This window comes from Apaloderma vittatum, unplaced genomic scaffold (genome assembly GCF_000703405.1).
Source record: "Apaloderma vittatum isolate BGI_N311 unplaced genomic scaffold, ASM70340v1 scaffold2287, whole genome shotgun sequence".
NCBI lineage: Eukaryota > Metazoa > Chordata > Aves > Trogoniformes > Trogonidae > Apaloderma > Apaloderma vittatum.
Window position 1 is genome coordinate 82,436 of NW_009724368.1, and position 20,539 is coordinate 102,974.

The 20,539-nt window shown below is 40.8% G+C and overlaps 1 protein-coding gene across 1 annotated transcript in view; it reads right to left on the reverse strand.

Annotated features, from left to right (window-relative positions):
- The window catches only part of LOC104276217 (dedicator of cytokinesis protein 1-like), a gene marked incomplete at its 5' end in the record, with an annotated part of 69,499 nt that extends 49,849 nt beyond the window's left edge, over positions 1 to 19,650 (reverse strand). The window contains 13 exons of the mRNA XM_009872447.1: positions 159 to 231; positions 1,363 to 1,461; positions 1,777 to 1,901; positions 3,307 to 3,432; positions 5,576 to 5,718; positions 8,223 to 8,295; positions 8,626 to 8,761; positions 9,198 to 9,279; positions 10,984 to 11,141; positions 11,668 to 11,803; positions 14,407 to 14,555; positions 17,931 to 18,027; positions 19,595 to 19,650. Of these exons, the coding sequence (XP_009870749.1) occupies positions 159 to 231; positions 1,363 to 1,461; positions 1,777 to 1,901; positions 3,307 to 3,432; positions 5,576 to 5,718; positions 8,223 to 8,295; positions 8,626 to 8,761; positions 9,198 to 9,279; positions 10,984 to 11,141; positions 11,668 to 11,803; positions 14,407 to 14,555; positions 17,931 to 18,027; positions 19,595 to 19,650 (1,453 nt within the window). The remainder of the gene's footprint in view (positions 1 to 158; positions 232 to 1,362; positions 1,462 to 1,776; positions 1,902 to 3,306; positions 3,433 to 5,575; positions 5,719 to 8,222; positions 8,296 to 8,625; positions 8,762 to 9,197; positions 9,280 to 10,983; positions 11,142 to 11,667; positions 11,804 to 14,406; positions 14,556 to 17,930; positions 18,028 to 19,594) is intronic.
- Positions 19,651 to 20,539: the final 889 nt, after the last annotated feature.

The following is a 20,539-nucleotide window of genomic DNA, read 5'->3' on the forward strand; positions in this document are numbered from 1 at the left end:
CTGAGAAGCTAACATAAAATAAGCAGGAAAAAAATATATATCCCCATGCTAAAAGCTATTACAATAGTCCATTACAGATTAGGAACGTTATGCCTGTTTCAGCAGATTTTGGCACCAGACACTGACAAGGACCATAATGAAAAGGTTGAATTACTCACAGTCCTGTGATGATCGATGACGGAATGTGAACCTTAAATGACTGCGGTTCACATCTTCAATGGGGATTGCGACCTTCACATATTGGGAAAGAGGGCAGAGAAAGAAAACAGTCAGTACAGGATCTTCAAACATCATCAACCACTACCAAAGCTCATCTAGACACCTTTCAGCAAGACGCTTGGTGCTTTCAAAAAGATTAATGTTAAGTACCAGCTTCATTTGCCACAGAAGACCTTGAAGGTCACAGATCCCTCAGGAAAATCGCCAATTCTTGCTCCAAGAAAGAGAGAAGGGACCAAGCAAGCCTGTTACGTTACCCCACAGGACCTGCACCTTCAGATGTTGGGCTGTAACCTCAGAGCCTGCCCCACCGCTCCCCTGAGCTCAGGAATGAGCCCCTCGAGTTTGACAGGCAGAGGTGAGCTTGATTCTCAGCAGCAAAGTAAAAATTCTTACTGTATCGGTGGTCTCTGCAAACCTTGTACTACGTACGTATTTCCTTGTACATACATATACACACTATGAGCATGTCTCTGAGCTCCACGTAACCAATGCACAGAGATGTTGCCAATGCTCTTCTCCCACAGTATGTCTGCTAAAGACATCGTATTTTCTTAATTACACCCACACTAGACGGCTCCCAACACAACGTCTGGGTTCCTGCCATTCCCTAGCAGCCACTTTCTGACTACAGACGCCACAAGAGCACCTTTGGACTTAAAACTACAGAGTGGGGAGTAGCTGTGAGTCCCTTCTCAGCACATGGATACTGCTCCCACTGACTACAGCTAGACAGAATGTATTTTATAAAGCTATCATCGGCCTCCTCTGTAATATTAAAACTTGGCATTTAAGCTAAAATGCTAACCCAAGCAAATTCAGCAAGCTTAAAGCACAATCAGCCAGATCCCAAACCACCGATGAGTTCAACACGGTGGTAATTATATTTTAATTTTAATATCCTGCTTCTTTAGGTCAGCTTCATGGAAATAAGAGTAAACCATTCCCACACAGATGTTGGAGTTCCCCCACAACAGTCGCCTTGACCAAAAAGATGAGCTGAAAGTTAGGATGCAATGGAAGTCAAATTATTCTCCAGTAGTCTCTGAAAGCCTTAGTTTGGTTTATCCAGGCTTTCCACTGAAATCTCCATTAATTGCACATTAATCCCCAGAGAGGAAGATATTGCAACAGTTTATATACCTTTACAGTCTCAAACCAACGAGGCTGCTTTACTTGGTAATATATTACTGACTTGTACTCAGAGATGGCTTCATCACCAGCGCCAGGAAAAATAACGCTCTTGAAAACACAAACAAAAGAGAAAATGTTGATGTCTATCTTAATCTCCACTTTTTCAGTCAAATAAAAAACAATAATAAAAATCAGTGAAGTAGGTCAATACAAGAGGGAATGGCTCATGCTGAGAGCTCCTCATGAAATTAGTATCTAAGAGCGTGCATTGATACGACAAGACGTATTGAGTTATGACAAAGGAGAAAGTTGTGTTGTACATAAAAATAGGGACTTTGGTTGACAAATAGAGAAAGATGTTGAAAAGGCTTTAACAGTTGTGTGTCAGAATCTAAAATCCCCAGAGATTAAATACTGCAATACCTCTAATCTTTTGCCATCTTCATCATAAACAGATACTGTAACTTCTACATTCTTTGCCGTTGTTTTACTGCCTTTGTCAAAATCTCCCTGAACCAACGTTACATAGATGTCGTTACGAACATCCCCTAAAAGGAAAAGCAAAGCACACAGTTCTCAGCAGTTTTCACAGTCTGTGAAACCAATGACACACAGAAACACCACCAACCCATTTTAGTAAGAGCAATCACACAGGGCAAAACATTGAAAAGCCACGGTATCTTGAGCATTCAAAGTTAGTAGCACCAAAAAGAGCCGTTTAACTAAAATCGTGCTAAGACTTCTAAAGTCGGAGCTACCGACTCAAGACAGCAGCAAGCTGAATCTAACAAACAAACAAAAAAACTGCACAGCATTTCTGGATTGAAGGAATACCACAGCATCATTAAAAGTACGTGCTGCATCACTCAAAAAATACCTCAGTTTCACCTCCTTTTTTTTAAATTTTTTTTTATAACATAACTTCTTTCATTATTAATTTGAAAGGGTGAGTTTCAACACAGTCATTAACTTATCCCATACATAGATATTTTGCAATTTCAAAACCTTTAAAAACATACAGAGCTGGTCTAACTTGTTACATCTGGAAGGGGTTTGATACTTTTGCTGGCTTGGTGTTGCAGGAGAGGCTTGTTTTTAGCTTTATATCTTAAAACCCTCTTCCAGCTACCACCCCAATTCAACTGTGACTTTGAAAATGAATTGGGGACATGGGATCCCCAACAATTTCCTTAAGGCAGACATGCCACCGTACAATCATAACAAGACGAGGTGCCGAGGCACTGACACCACGCTGGGCGTGCAGTAAAACATCTGACAGCACAGTCAGCAATCACCAGGAGAGCTGGAACCGGGATGTGTTTTGAAAATACCTAATGGGTCCTCCAGAGCCCATCAATCTGAAAATGACAGTGCAGCGTTTCTTCTCTAATCTGCTGCTTATGGCAGTTTTTATTTTGAGAAGCACCATGTTTTGGGTTTAGTTTTATTTTTTTGTAAACAACATAACTGAACATCCACGGCATACATGCACCAAAACAGACAAAAGGCTGCCTTTCAAATACATTATCCAAATCTAGTACAAATCCCAAGAGACCTGCATATCTCTAAACCAAACCCGTTCCTCTGAAAAAAAATTTCTGGTCTGGATTCATCGCAGGAGACGTAAGTTTTATGTATGCCTTTGCTGGGGAGATAATACAAAGTGTGCACTGGAAGAAGAGGACAACTTCCACTGTCACTGTGATATTACATCTTTTGAGGGGGGTGTTAGTTTCATTTATTGATGGAGCACGTGTGGCAAGTATTATCAAAATATTTTACATTTGTTTTAAGCAAGACAAAATCCCTGATAATCCATTATTTCTAATGGACATCTTTTTTAATGTACATCTTTTTTTGCTGTTGTTGTTTTCCCCAAAGCTTCCACACACAGAGATATTTAAAGAAGGTTTATAACAGAACAAAGAGACATTAAATCACACAATGGCTTACCAGGCATAATAATCTCAGGAAACCCCATCTTCCGAGCTACGGCTGTTGACCTATCCACTAAGTGTGGAAACTCTTTCCTAATCTGATGAATATCTCCTGGAAGAAGTTTCAAAGTCACCCACAAACCTGTTGCATAAAAACCACAGTTATTAAGCTAATGGGGTCTTTTTCTAGTTACTAAAGGTTATTTTTATGCATTCTAAAGCATAAGAACATAAATTAAGGTAACTGCTTTTCCTTTACAAAAAAAAATAATTAAAGTATCTTAAAACACTCAAAAACAACCCCACTGCTTCAAGCAGAAACACGACTGCAGCACACATAAGTATGATTATATCAGACATTCTGGAAAACTACGAAATCCTCACCTGGAATCTGACTGGCTCATAAAAAACCTGGGAAACTGGAAATCTGTGCCAGATAAGGATTCAGGCCTTTGTACCGTGCATTTTGCAGAAATACCATCCAGAAGGCATCTTGGGAGGAGTCTGGCAGGTGTGTGTAGTTTCCCTTTACACGTACCCACAGTCAAAAAATTTCAATACAACAGATCTCCGTTCAGGAGCAGATCAGGTTAGCAAGACCATAGAACTGACAAGAAGAAAGAGACTTCTCTTATCCCTGAAGTCCTGCATCAAGGGCCTCACGGAAATACATTTATTAAGCCATTGGCAGAACTGCCTCAAGCTGGTATCTATCCCTTTGAACCCTCGTGAGTTCTTCTAGCGAAATGTTTAATCTCTTACAGGATGAAAGAGAAGTGGCAACGCTGATTTGAAAGGAAAAACTGGAGAACTGCAACCGTTCAACACCAAGATGCCAAAGATGGCACCAGGAGCAGATACATACCCTGAACTGATCCATCCCCACCACCCCCAGAAGTTGTTTTCACTGCACTGAGCAAAAAAGAAATCTACAGCATCAGCTTTCCATCTTTCTCTTCAGCAGCAGAAGCAGCCACTAAAACGCTGCTGCCTGCCAGCTAACATCAGGAACACTTGTTACAGGGAAAAGAAAGATACCAAAGAGAAACAGGGAAAAAAAAACACCTCAAAGAAGACTTACACTTGGTGAAGTGGTTGGCAATCAAGTTTAAGCATGAAACAGTTACAGCAGCAATTTGCAGAAGAAAATCTTAAAATTAAGATCTAAGAAAAATACCCCAAAATTATTCATCCATAAACCAAATTGTGGGTTAGCCTGTTACAATTTACTACACATTCACGTTGTAAGCATTTGGCAGCCAGCTTTCTTTTCTATTAAAACATCTTACAGAAGGCTTATTGCCAGAGATGGTTCTAACAGCTGCTCTTTCATTAAACCAGAACTGTACCTACACTGACTTAGTCCTTTCCTTTTTCCTTAGGTGCCTTTCTTAGGGAAGGAATCCAAAATAAATCAAAGAAGCTAAAAAGCTTCCGACTTCTCAATACACATTGACTGCAGGTGAAAACTGGAGAGGAGAGCAGATGTAAATTCTCCTGTGCAGCCAATGAGTAGTTTAAAATAAATAAATTATTTGCTTTTACTTAGTAAAAATCAATAAAAAAGGATATTTTTCCTTGGGTCTATTGTTCAGATACCCCCTGTAAGTGATACAGATGTTCACATACACTGTTTGGTGGAAGCTCCACATCAGCCTGCATAAAACCATATTAATCCAGGCTTCCAAGAAAATGCTAAGAGCCAGTACACTGCATTAGGAGCAGTGCAGGAGCAGCCCGTCAGAAAAGGCACGAGCACGGTTTCCTTGCTCTGGCTCCATCCTTCCCACCTCTGCGCTCAGGCAGGCACAGTGCTGGCAGGAGCAATGTCCTGGTCTCCTTGAAACGAAGCCAAACAGCACGAGCAAAACAGAAAAATAAGGCGAAGGAAGGGAAGGAAGAGAATATCCTTTCCTTCAGCACAAGGAGGCCAAAATCTACAGCTCAAGGGCACAAGAGCTGACTCCCTGAGTCATCGTTTCCAGCACAGAAATATTTACACATAAAACTTTAGCCATCCAACTAATGGAAAATTCAGAGAAAAGACAGACAATCTGTCGAGCTAACGTGGGGTGGAGGGGAAGGGTGCAGTGCAGGGGGCACCGCAGAATGAGCCTCAAAGGATGGGGAAGAAAGGGAACAAACATTTTCTGTCACCAAACAGCAGCGAGCAAGCGAAGGTAATATTATGCACCCTTGATTCCCAAATTAAATCATCACACGTCGCAGAAATCAAGCGATGAGCAGTTTTAGGTACACCGGTTTATATAAAGAACAGTACATACCCTGACCCTTGTGGTTAACTTCTTTAGCAGCAATCACTTTGTTTATAACAGTCTGAAGGAAATCATTCTCCCCTGCCACCCTGGGTGAAAAACGGGATGATATGTTCAGCTGCTTGTGTCGAATGGCGTCATCCAACGCTAGCCTGGAGGATGCACATGACGACCAACACCAGGAAACAAAGGGTCACAGAAAACCAGAAGTCACAGTAACAAGGGAACACAAAAGATCGTATCACAGTCGTGACAAAGAGCATTTATTAGTCAACGCAAGACAAAGGACAGGAGAGGTAACAAGAAAGACAGAGGAAGATCATTAATCAGAAGAACGCTGATCTACCGCAGAGAAGTACAGCACGCCTGCCTGGTCGCTTCTCCCGCCAGGGACACACATGCACAGGCCCCAGAAACTCCCTGCGAGGACAGGAAGGACCTGTCCCACCTGAGAACCCCCCCTGTCAAGCAGTGAAAAGCTATACAGGTAGTTCTCTCTTGGAAATATATAGACACATATACAGCAGACCAGCCCTGCAACATCTCCGGGGCCGCTTCTGCGGGTCTGTCGGCAGGACGTGCGACCGTAAATCTCAAAGAAATGGCATAGAAGAGCGAGAGAAAGAACTCCAAACGTTCTGTTAAATTTGATGAATAAATGAAAAGATGGAAACTATAAATCAAACAGCAGCATTAAGTGTCATTTAAGTAATCTTGCCAAGTGCTTTTGACAGCCATTGTGTTGGTGGCTAGCGAATGAATACAAACAAACAAAGAGATGAAAACAGAATCGCGTGTGGTACAACAGAGGCAAAGCATGGAATGAGGAGAAAAATGTGGCTCATCTATACAAAGTCTAAGTCTGCTTTGGAAATAATGACATCAGTACACATCGTTTGTTTTCACATTATCCATATTCTTTGAAATACACTTTTTCAGAAGAATGCTTTAATTCAGTGCAGCAAAAAATAGTAAAAGAAAAAATCTAAATCACATTGTACATCTTTTCAAAAAGCTGATTTATACATACAGAAAAAATAAATTAGTGTTAATGGAGCAGAAAACTACATGTTCCATTAGCATCCACTTTGATACAAAGATTCATTTTCACTGCATACTTCCAGACTCGCTAAAAAAAGAAGCTCACTATTGTTTACCACACAATAAACATATCACGAATGCACTCTTCCCCGAAAAAAAAAAACCTCGTTTCCCTTGAAAAACTGAATTTTGCTTCTGATTTACACATTAACACACTCTACACCACTCCAGCAAGAGGGCTGCAGACACACCAAACCACCTCGGACACGAGGCACACACCCGTGTCCCGTCAGCACCTGCAGCCCCCTCAGCAGCCCTAGCACTTCTAAACACAAGGGCTTGCTGAATTAAGCCTATTTCCCAAAATAAAGTTAATCTGACATTACATTATTTCAGGCTCTTTCTAAAAAAATATTATTAAAAACCCTCTGAATATCCATCAGTGTATTAATCAAGGAATTTAGTTTGCTTAACTATGTTTTCCTGTTTTAAACAGAAGGCAGTCTAACATTCCACACAGTCAAAAAACTAAGCATTCGTATTTTATGCACATTTAATGCACGTTTAAATTTGACCTCTCCCTTCTACTTTTCCCCATTTCATGGAATAAAAAAAAAAAAACCCCACCAAAAAACTATGAACTATGGATGGAACAGACTATTTGCCACACATTCTCTTTTGTTAATAAGCTTTTATTTCTAAAAGCATTTTTTCTACATATTCCCAAAAATTCAGGCTATTAAACCTGTCTCTCTTCATATGGTTTTGTGGATCAGTCAAAGCTGATCTTTGAAATCAAATTCTGTACTTTAAAGGATATCAACTCCACATTTGCTATTAGCTGATTTAATTGTTGTAAAACAGCATCTGCCAAACTCCACGGCAGCAACCTCAGAGTCGCTGAGGAAAGGTTTGCAGCTTCAGACCAGGAAGACCAGGTCCACGTAGCAGAACTGGTGTCCTTCACCCTTTGAAGCAGCTGCAACAGGTGTGTGCAGCAGATATCTCCTCCCTTACCACGCAGCCAAAATCCCTGCGGTCTCTGGCAAAATTCCCTCAAGCTCAAGTTGAACTATGAGAAGATATTGCAGGAGGTATATCAAGCCATCCTTTGAATTCTCAGCTTTTGTTTGTATTCCAGTTACTGTGGCCCCTACTATGAAATTCTACCTGCTACCAAGAAAAACATAAATGTTGTCATTTACTAATTTAGCAGATGTCACCTGAAGTGAGTGCTGGTAACACCGCTTGTCATTATCACTCTCAGGCAGAGCTAAACCAGCAATGAGCTTATTTTAAGCATTTCACCTCCTGTATGTTATCACTCTGGCCCCTTTAAACAAAAAGACTGCAAAACTGGGATTGTATGCTTTAAACTCAAGAACTGTAAAAAAGTAGTTTCTGGGCCTATCACTATTATAACTAACAGGAAATGATCAAGAAGAAATATTAGTAACTCCTACACAAGATAAAATACCACACTGAAATTAACTTCAGAATATCTACAGAACACTTCTTTGCATCTAAAGTTTAAAATGTTGCTTCCTTTTTAAAATGAAATTTAAAATCTGAATTCTTCCGCTTCTGCTTATTCTTTAAGCTACTCCCTACTTACGGTTGAAAGGGTATGAAGTGCTGCTTGTCCTCATCATCAACTTTTCCGTTAATTATGTCGGTAACATCCATCACTGAAAACAAAAAACAAGGTGTTCTGAATCAAGTGATCAACATGGGAAGCAGGGTGCTGAGGGAACACCCTGGAATTATCAGAAGGATGGAATTATCAGCTGTGCCATTTCAGGATTTTCCTACAGGATAACATCATGTTGCAAATAACCTTTGGCATCTTCAGCTAAACTTGAGTCCTGAAACCTACAGTAAAATCTGCACCAGAGCCACCAGTCTTATTAACCCGGACCTGGGAACAATTCTGAGTTTATACAACCCCAGAGCAGTTTGACACCCTCAAGTCTCTACGCAAGAATACAACGTGATAAAGACAGAGAGCACAGAGCTACCTGCTACTCCAAAAGGTCGCCGCAGCCCGGAGGTGAGTTTTCTCGTGTTGTTATCCCTCAGCTCCATTCTGCCCACTCGCACAATCTGACAGACAAAACTGATTTTCTCTCTTTTCAGGTCTTTGCTGCCCAGGTCCTAGAAATAGGAGTTTCTTCAGATTACTTTATAATAACTGAATTTTAGGTTCAATTTTAGGTAGGCAGAAGGTTTGCTGCTTAGAATTTGCCTTTGCCGTGTTAGCCTCTAGCACCAGAGCAAACTGTTCTCAGAGTAAGGGCATTTTTGTAACAGTACTTAAACATCTCATGACTTGTGCCTAAGTTAACTTCTTAGGAGGCCAAATCATTTCTAGCAAGTTAAATCATCAAAAACTACCTTTGTTTTTAACCAAAGTGCTGAGAATTTTTAGCACCCACTTTGGAGAAATGTCTCCTGTGAGTTTTCCCCAGGATCGTTACCGGCAGAGGTACCTCCACGCCGTTTACACACAGATCGTCACATTCCTCAGCTTTCACAAGCTATAAAACAGGTGCTTTAAGATTTGCCAGCCGAACCAAGCACACACACTCACGGTGAACACGGCCCGAAGGTTATGCAATCTGTCTATGTCTTTGGGGAGTCCACAGCTTGACCAGCGCACCAAGTAGTTTTCACTGAAAGAACAAAGAACGATATTTTGAGGGCTTTCTGTTTAAATGGCTTCCTTCAACATAAGCATGTAAAAATCAATTTCGGCATTTACAGAAAGCTAGTTGAAACCCAGTTTTAAGTTAAACAAATTAGTATTTACTCAGTGGAGGGCCAGCACTTCCCTTTGCGTACGTTATTTATAAGAAGAAAGCAGCTCCTCAGCAACAACGTGTAAGAGTTTCTTTAAGGAAGAAGTGGATGTGGGACTCAAACGCTCACAGACACAGTGCAATGACAAAAAGCACGATCTCGAAACCTACTCAAGATGAAGGGACTTGCCCAACCCCACCCTCAAACATGACAACAAAGTGCTTCTCATCTGACCCTATCCTATGCCTTTCACAGAAATTTTACTTTCTTCAAGACAAATCGTGTCTGACAAACTTGGTGGCCTTCTACAATAGTATCACAGTGTCAGTGGACAAGGAAGGTGCAAGTGACGTCTTCTACCTGGATTTGTGCAAAGCATTTGACGCTGTTCCACGTGACATCTTGTTTCTAAACTGGAAGGACATGGGTTTGATGAATGGACTACTCAAAGGATAAGGAACTGACTGCATGGTCACACTCAAAGAGTTGCGATCAACAGCTCAATGCCCAAGTGGAGACCAGTGACGAGTGGTGTCCCGCAAGGATCGGTACTGGGACCAGTCTTGTTTCACATCTTAGTTGGCGACATGGGCAGTGGGACAGAGTACACCCCCAGCAAGTTTGCCAGCACCACCAAACTCTGCGGAGTAGTTGACACACTGGTGGGAAGGGATGTCATCCAGAGGGACCCTGACAGGCTGGAGAGCTGGGCCCAGGCCAACCTCATGAAGTTCAATAACACCAAGCGTTAAGGTCCTGCCCCTGGGTCGAGGCGATCCCAAACATAAATACAGGCTGGGCAGAGAGTGATTGAGAGCAGCCCTGAGAGGAGCAACTTGGGCACATTAGCTGGCGAGAGGTTCAACGTGAGCCAGCAGTGTGCACCTGCAGCCCGAAAAGCAAACCGTGTCCTGGGCTGCATCCAAAGGAGTGTGACCAGGAGGTCAAGGGAGGCAATGCTCCCCCTCTGCTCTGCTCTGCTGAGGACCCACTTGGAGTACCGCATCCAGTTGTGGAGCCCACAGTACGAGAAGGACATGGTCCTGCTGGAGTGGATCCAGAGGAGGGCCAAGAAGATGATTAGAAGGATGGAATAGCTCTGCTATGAAGACAGGCTGAGAGAGCTGGGGTTATTAATGAAGTGAAGGCTCCAGTGTCACCTAATAGCAGCCTGCCAGTACGTGAAAGGTGCTACAGGAAAGCTGGAGAAGGGCTTTCTACAAGGGCCTGTAGGGATAGGACAAGGGGCAATGGCCTGAAACAGAAAGAAGGTAGATTTAGATTAGATAAAAGGAAAAAACTCTTCCCCATGAGAGTGGTGAAGCACTGGCACAGGGTGCCCAAGCAGGCTGCGGATGCCCCGTCCCTGGAGGTGTTCAAGGCCAGGCTGGATGGAGCACTGAGCAACCTGGTCTGGTGGGAGAGAGGTGTCCCTGCCCACAGCAGGGGTGTTGGAACAAGATGATCTTCAAGGTCTCTTCCAACCTGAACCATCCCACGATTCTATGATTTGACTCATAAGCCCTCTCACCCTGCTGCTGTAAGAAATTACCGAGTATACTCAGGAGTACACTAACCTGATAAATTTGGATTCCAGTGGATCATACAGAGACATCAGGACTTCAGCATCCTCCCCTATTTTACAGACTACATTTTTCAAATTTACAAATAAAGCAAATGAAGGAGTGGCAGCAAACTTGGCTTGTCTGTTGATATCGATATTCTGCTTCTGTGACTGCAATTCAAGGACAGAAAAATATTACGTTTAACTTTGCTTAACAATCACCTAACTGCTATATGGACTCCTCACAACAGACACATTCCTCCTTTTAAAAAATAACGATTTGAATTGCAGAGCAGCAATCAAGAATCCGAGAACATCTTTAAATTTGCCCCTTGTATTTCAACAAACAGATTTTCAGGACTGGCATACAGAGGTCATACAAACACAATGAGGACACTTCTCTACGTGATTCTCAAAAATAAGCACTCATGACAACCTAATATACAAACCTGCTACATGTGTGTGCCTGATATTAACCTACAATTCTGATATTAATCGTAAATTCTACTAGGCCTTTTAAAGAATAAAACTGACAATCAAACAGCCTAAACCAAACAAGTTCTCACAAAATGTTTAAGCCTGTAACTCTTCATAAGCACATGAAACTCTTCATTACCAATGGTAAAAAGCAACAGTCACATAGTTAATTTAGTCTTGCATTTCCAAGGGAAGTGCTACAGTGCAGAGCATATCTTACTTTTTCCTCCTGCAGCCTCTCTTCAACTTGCTTGGAAGCTACTTCATGAGCTCTGAAAAGACTAATCGTGCTGGTCTGCTCTGGGTCCAAAATATTGCCATCTTCATCTCTAACAACCAGATCTAAGTCAAGAATTCTAAACAAAAAACAACAACAAAATGTTACTGAATTAAAGGGGCTCAAATGAAAGCTTAAAACATCTCTGTCAAGTATTTAACAGGGAAGTCACGCACACCTGATGTATGACAGGAAAAAAATTATTTGATACATGATAAAACAATTTAACATGTCATCAACTCCAGAGATAACCATCCCTGGCTGTAAGTCACTTCTTCCGACAGCACGGTAAGAATCAATGCAAATGAAAGAGCAGAACAGCTGGCGAATTGATTTCTTGAACAACTAAATTTGCAAGAGATTTTGTCTCCTCCTCCAATTCATCTGACAGCTTGAACAACCAACCACTAGTCACACCACAGAGAAAATAGGCAGTTCACTTCGTCCCACTCCACACTCTCCTCCAAGGCAGACATCCTCATGTTTTAGCAAAGATCTACGAGGCAGAAGGTATAAGTTGTTTCCCTTTATTTACAGCAGAAGCCAGATTCCCATCAGCAGGGTGTTAACAGCCACGATTACCTTCTGCAAAGAGGAAGTTTCCCACCATAATCAAACCCAGTTTTAGGAAAGACCTTTCACATTTTTTCGTGTTAGTACAGCGCTTGCAGCAGAACCAAGGATTAAAAAAAAAAAGAAAATAAAGCCTAGGTCAACTTGCATTTGTGTACGTATCTTCCTTAAGGCCAACCTCCTCACCTCCACTTAAACTCCCACGGTCCCTATTTTCTTCTTCTAACTCCGTAGCCACCTCTTTTGATGGTGGAGCTTTGGATTTGAGATATGTTTGACAAATGAGCTTAAATCAAACCTACAGAGTCTGATAAGTCCCACAGAGGTTTGTGGTTTATCTGAGAGTAAGTCCCCACAGTCATGAGAGAAGAACAACAGGAGACGGATCACCCAGCTTACTGCACACCCACAGAGCAAGAACGTTTGTACAGACTGTCAAATAAATAGAAGCAAACGCTCCTTTGACTTAATTTCTTTAGTTTATTCTTTAACTTGTAAATGATGCTTGCAAAAAAAAAAAATATATTTTTTTTTTCTTCCTCCTAAGTGTCCCAGTTACGGATTTCTGCAACTGAACAAAAAAGTTGTTTTCACAACAAAATTACCTGACCCCATTTCAGGAAAACATTAAAAATACAAACTCATGAGACCGCTTTTACTGCCTCAGTTATTTTGACAACATGCAGTAAAACTGTTGAATCCATTTATAGAAATAAAAAAACCACCCTTATTTGCAAATTAGTACTTCACGAAACAGGCAAAGTCAGGATACGATTAGATCAGAAAACTTTTATAAAACCTTGTAACGAATTCGTTCTCCCTGGGTATTGAAATCATCATTTGTGCTCCCTTTAGACAGAAGGGACTCTACGACTGCATCAGAAACATATGGCAGCTTTCAGTCCTGAGTATTTACTCAAAAGTTCAAATCCTCTTCCCTCCTGCACTCCACTGAGAACGTTCTGATCACTTAATTAGTCCATGAGAACACTACAAATATAAAGCACAGCACAAGACATTCCATTGTATCTGAATGCTGAGCATCTGGAGGTTATTGAGAGTAACTTTAACCAACTCCTCAGCCAGATGGTGAAATACAGTAGCCAAACAAATAGGATCAACAACATCTGGTTAACTGTCTACTGAGGTACAACAGTCCATACCTTGCATTATAAATCCTAATTACTGACTGAATGCAGTTACTGATGATTTTTTTTTAAATAAATCGCAGCTTTTGCTGATAAAGTGCGTAGCAGAAATACCGCAAATTTGGCAATTCTCAAGGAATAAAACACAAATAGCTGAAATTTGAGGAGCTATTTGAATCCCAAGGGATTTAAAGACTGGTTTGCTGAAAATTTCTTTGGTCCCCAGGTGTGCAGTCCTACAACACTCTCTCAGCACTCAAAATATCGCTTCCAATAATTTCCTGACTGAAGAGTAAGATATAATTTCTAGTTTTCAATCAAAACGGAACGTAACCTAAAACTTACATTTAGCAAAAAAACCAGACTACAGTTTGGAGAGTCAGTTCATCTGTACTAACATATCTGATGGATGCAACCCATACTGCTGCCTTTTCTTTTTGATAAATATTTCCTTCACAATTTCCATTCTCTTCTGTTATTCTGTTACTTTCTTTTATTAAATCTGTCTGTTAACCTGCTGGTACAAGCTGGATACCACACACGTAGAGGAACACTGAGCTAGATGATGCTTCCGAGCCAAGTCCTTCCACGTCCCGTGGCAGCTGAGTGACTTCGAGCCACATGCAGCTGGTGGTTTTGAGAAGGCAACAATTGTTTATGCTGCAGAAGCAAGCAAACTCTAAATTACATTTTGAATGGAGGCTCTACTTGCACTTTTCAACTGACTTTAGAAATTACAGCTTCATACCAGTATCAAGTTGATCATATCATCAAGCAAAGGAAAGAGTTACATAGGGATTCCACTTTAGAGATTATACTGGTCCTCTCCTTTAAAAATGTGATATCAACTTGTCCTAACAGGGCCTAAAACAATCTTGCAAGAACTCACTGGCAGCTGATGTGCATTACACAAGCTGATTCAATTTTAAGCATAAAGGCCTGGAAAATATTGTCCACAAACCTGTTGCCGTAATCGATTTTTGCAGTCACTTTCTTCTTCAGTTCTTTGAGCTCATCTTGGGGTAGGGTCCCAGACAGTATCTGAGATCTCCACTCAATCAGATCATATATCATGTGCCGCACGCTGCGAAACATTTCTCTGTTATCTTGCTATTTGGAGGAAAAAGATGGAGAGAAGTTAATTTTGAAGTGCACCGAGCATCTTCTTATATGTATAATAAGTTGCAATTACAAAATATGAACTCAAGAGGGTAAAAATCCACAAATAGCTCTCAGATAGGAACCTAAACCTTCTACAGCACCAAACACCAAATACAAGGAGTCTCACCCTCTGCTTTAGTTATGTAAGTAAGTGCAAATGCTTGAACCCATGCCATACTGTATGCAGAAGAGGCATTCAAGGGGAAGAGATCCCTTTCTGGGTTCACAGAGTAACTCTTGCTCAGTGACTCTCTACGCTGAGTAGAACAGGACTAAAACTGGTGCATTTTAACAGCAAGAGGCTCAAGTGCTGCAAAACTCCATCTGCAACCTGTTACAGAACCCTTTTCCCCATCCCTAGTTAAACCTTCAGAGTAACACTTTAAATTCCCTCAGCATGCAAATCTTACAAGTCCACAGGTAACACTGAAGGAAACTGAAAAACCGGGAAAGCTCTAAACCTCATGAGAAGTTAAATACCTTAATTGCTTACAAAAGCTGTGACTATGGGCATTAAGCAGTGCCAGCAGCACGCACAAACCTTCCCTGGCAATATTTAGCCAAGCCAGGACATAGGAAGACACAGTTCCAAGCTTATATGGAAGGCACCTCTTTTCCAGAAGAATTTCTATATGCATGCCCACACACAAGTGCATTCAGAGACAAAAGATCAAATCTAGAACCACAAACCAGAATTTGACTTGTTGGTTTGAACTGTGGACAGCGCAGCCCCTCAGTCTGAGTGCAAACAACTGATCCCACACAAAACTCACGTGGGGAAATACAAAGACAACGCAGAGGCCCTGAGTGTTTTGATCTTACCCAGAGGCAGTCTCTGTCTTTATAAGCCTCCAAATCTAAGCTATTAGTTCAATATATCCTTAAAAAGAACATATCTTTCTAAACATCATCCTACATGGACGAATTATTCAGGTTACACATAGCTAACTTTCATTCGGACTGCATCATGGCCTTATCTGACTGAGAACAACTGGTATAATGAAATAATTAAAATAAAATTCTCCACAATATAAAAAAGACAATGAAAAACTGCAGAAAGGGCAGGGAAAGAATTGAATGACTCAGGCTCAGGAAAAAAAAAAATTGTCTAACTGTGAAACTTAAAGACTTCAGTCTGTTCAGATTATCAAAAAGCTGGCTTGATTACAGTGTGAGAACCTTCACAGAGAGAAAATACCCGTTATTAAAAGCTCTTTAATGTAGCAGAGAAAGACACAACAGGCACATATGGCTGGAAGCTAAACACAGACAAATCCAAATGGGAAAGAGGTTCATGATTTTCAGTGCTGCAGGCAATCATAAACCGGGGAGATGAAGAACACGCCATGTCCTCTGCTCTCTGTAAATCAAAACCAAACACCTATGCAACAGTCAAACACAAATTGTAAACCGAGTAAGGCATAAACGTGTCATTTAATGACTTCTGATACACAGGTTGTGGACATCGTGGAATATCTCAGTAAGACTGCTCGGTTTGAAATCAGCTCCCTCCAGCAAACCCAACTTCCCGTGACAACGCAATCCCAGCTCTCTGACGTTCTTTTTGGCGGTTGGCCATGTACAATTAATCTAGCAGATACCCCTGAGATACAAACTGTAAACAAACTCCTCATGTGATCTACCTACTCAGAGTAAAGCTGTAGAAGGGACCTGAATCATTTCTGCCACCGAACTGAGGCCACTGGCTGCATCACACCTCGCCTCCCCTCCAACTCAAAGGGGTGTTTAGCTGCTCCTGTCTCTTCATGGAAGTAAATGCACAACAAAAGAGACGTTAAACATTAGCCAAAAGAGTAAGTGATTCCCATGCCAGAAGAATTTTCTCCTAAAGTTACCGCTACAAAAAGCAAACATGAGTCTCAGTAGGAAAACTTCTAACACTGTCTCTTGCTATTCCTCCTTTCTTACGATATGCGCACCGCAAACAGGTCTTGTGCCATTCCACAAGTGGTATTTCTCTGACTTCAAAGCTGGATCAGATTTCCTACTCAGGATAATCCTCCCCTACCCCAAAAAAAAAGACAGACATCATGGTCAAAACATAATCCTCGCTCTCCTCAGCAGTACCCAGCAGTAGAACCAAAAGCAGAGCTGTTCTCAGTGCCTTCTCTAGATCCTGCTCCTCCTGGTTTGCTTCTGCCTGACTACTCCTTTCTTGCTCCTCAACACATGACCTCTCCAGTATCACATCACATTAAAGCTCTGTCTTTAATAAGTAATCTGTTTCTCTTTGCAGAAGATATTATCTACCATCTCAGCTGCCGCAACGCTGCATCACTTGCAGCACGCTGTATTTCTAATCTTTATTTTCATGGGTGTGATTAAAAACTCCCTTAGTCAACACAAACATCTTCATTTCCAGGCAGTGCCCCCATCAGACAGCTTGCACTTTGACGACGGAAGATTTCAAACATTTATAAGGAACAGCAACTCCACATTAAACCCAACTTTAAATATAAGACTTTCACGTCCCCGTTATCTCGTCACAGTGACCTTACCCACCAAGAGCATGGGAATTCTGAGCTGGGGCACCTTACCTCCTCCAGCACGCTCTTGATTCATGCCCAAACTGCACTTCTGAGTGTACGTTCCAATGCTGTTTAGGCCTTACTTACAAGCACTTCATCTGTGTAGTTTTCACAGCTATTGTATCTTTCTGTTATCCCACCTGAGAGACTGTCAATGCAAATGCTTATTGCTATAAATTTCTAAGAAGACATGCTTAAGTTCCAAGCACGTACGAATATAAAAAGGTATGTAACTTAAGGTGAGGATATGTTGGAAACAATCAACTTCAAGAATACAGAGAGGTAAAAAGCTTCTGATGATTTTTCAAAGTTTACATCCACAAATTCAACTCCAAATATTCAATTTTTTTCATAACACACACCAACAGCCTTAAGAACTGCCTTCAAAACCATTTTCTTCATTTCTTTAACACCGCTGTCTACAGATTTGGAAAAACTTAAGACGCGTCTCAAAAATCCAACGCATTCTGTCTAACAGTACCAAACGGAAAAGGGATCCTAATTGCTCAACAACTTGTCGCTAGATCAAGGTAACGATGTAAAAACTTCCACAAGAAATACACCCTATTTGGGAAGATGCTCAAAAGAAACACTAATGAGATTTGTGCCTCACAGATTATTCTAAATAGCTTTTCAGCATCAGAAGTAGCCTTTAGAAATAGTAACAGAAGGGGAATTTCATTAACAGCTCTTTACTCTTACTCTTCACAGCATCACTTCTTTTTTTGCCACAAACCATATACGACAGTAAATGTTTTCTTAAGCTGACACTTACAACATATAGCTGTCGCCATATGATAGACCATTCCCGCAGCGTTGTGGTCACCTCCTGAATCAAGGGCAGCTCGTTGGGTATAACTGTTTCATGTTGTCTTAAGAAGAGAAGGGGGAAAAAAAAAAGTTTGAATTAAGCAGTACTAAAAAAAAAAAAAAAGTTGTTTGAATTAAGCAGTAGCTTTGGGTAGGATGGCAGAATTGTTCTGAAGGAATCATTCGTTTCCAAAGACAATTCAGTAACGACAGGGTTGAAAATAACAACACTTATCATAAATAAGTTAAAAATGAATGTATTATCAGACAGAGAAGCAGCGCACATTAGTATAGCCACATGGCATAAAGGAAATTCACTGGGCTGAGACTATGCTACAGGGTACATGCTTTTATTTTTTTCCTCCCTCACCTTATTTCTAAACTCACAAGATGAGGATATCGCTACATACGTCACCACAGCATTTGTTACTGAGATACTGATTTTACAAGAAGCAAGCAACCAAGATGAAAGCCACATCTGCACAACCTACAGTGCCACAAGACCAACATGTAAAGGTTGTTTTTTTATAAAATATCAGTCCTGCAACGAGAAGCTACGCATGTAACCCATAATCATTAAGTTTCTGGATGACATGTTTTAAAATCACGTGCTCCAAAAGTAAGAAACAACAGCAAGATATTTTAATATTTCAGAAGCAGGGTACTTAAAGGCAGCTTGTAATCAGCACGAAAGATGTCATTATGCAGCAATCTCATGATTAGTAGCTTTATCATTTCCATATTTAACAGTGTATAAAAATAAATCAGGCACAAAGGAACAAAATACTTTAATCCTGTTTCACTCCATTTCATACCTGGCTAATTATTTATTAATTCACTCCACTTTTTCTTCCCCCCCACCCCGGGATTTGGTTGGGGTTTCTTCCTGTTTTTTAACTCAACTTTGGTATCCACGTTAGAAACTTTTACATGCATGTCTGCCAAAGCTTATTAGATAAAGATCTGAAATTTAACAGCTGTTAAATAAATTAAAAAATAGCCCAAACTATTTAGTGTCACACACATCAGGGAAGAGGAAAATCACAAAATGAACAGTTTTGACAAAACAGCGAGGCAGACAACGATTCCTGGATAATGGCTTTCTGCAAGTTCAGTCTACAAGACTTATTAAAGAGGGAATTAAGAAATTACTTAAATTTAATCTGCATAAAAGAAAGCTATCTTGTATCAAAGGTCCTTAACATACCAGGCAGAAGCCATATAACTCAAAGGCTGGAAGATAAAAGAAGTTGGCAGCATTGAAATTAGAGCTAAAGTAAGGGGCAGGGAGCTGAGAAAGTTAATCTAGATAATTATTGGTCAAGAGGGTAGTAGAAATTATAAAGAAAAATGGTAAATTATTAATTATTCTGAAACATTTACAGTAATCCAGAGAAGGTTATGCTTTAGCTGAACTACATGGTGATGTAGCTCAGGACAGGAGCAGCCAGAAGCCCTGCTGATGACAGCATCTTCAAACTCGAGGCGAGTTACCAATTTAAAATATTTTTAAACACACACATTTTTGTCATCAGCTCCTTAACAAACTGAAAATGAGCATAAATGATCTGGAAGTTATGTAGATACAGAGAGGAAAACGGATTTTCATTATTTTCTGATCAAACTTACCCTTTGCCTTCAACTATTGCTTCCTTAAGATGTATATATGAGGCAGGAAAAATGCCCTTCGAGAAAGCAAAGAAAATATTTTAAATAACCAGTAATACATAACATTTTATCTGTTATCTAAAAATATGCCAAGACACATTGCAGGGACTGCAGAGCCATTCACATCCCCGTCAGCATCAGAATGGCCCTGTTGTGGTGTTTTGTTTTCTTTTTAATGTACATTTAATATAATGTACATTACTACACATCTTTTCAAGAAGGTGTTACTGCAACCTTGGCAAAGACAGGCTCGGTTTTTTTAAAACTTCACAAAAATGACAGAAGACAGCAGTGATGTCCTGTCACAAGTGGCCCTACCGAGGGATGTTCCTTCCTCCAGTCTGAGGCACAGTTTTGTCACAATTCTCCACATTCCTGGATGACATACACAGATGCAAATTAAAACTGACTTGCTTTTGAAAGCATGAAAGACGGGTGATTTTAAATAGATCTACTGCAAAATGACATTGCGCCTGGAATCCATGTCTGCTGCTTGCTTTTCGCCACATCTAATCGAGCCTCCTTAGGCTGCTGTAAGATGGTTCTCCTGTTCCCAAGGTGTTTTCTCCAGTATTTCCAGTGTTCCAGTTAAAACAAGCTCTGTGTGAGAGAGGCAGCCCACCACTGATGGGACACAAATGGGCACGTGCAGAACAGAGAAATCCTATATGTATCCTATGTATCACTGAATCACAGAATCATTGAGATTGGACAAGATCCTTGGGATCATCGAGTTCAACCTTACCTCAGCCTTACCTCTGTGCCAGGTAAAATCATGGAACAGATTCTCCTGGCAGCCGTACTAAGCCACATAAAAAAATCATCAAGTGGTTAGTGACAGCCAATATGGCTTAACTAGGGGCCAGTCGTGCCTAACTTATTTAGTGGCCTTCTACGACAAAGCTA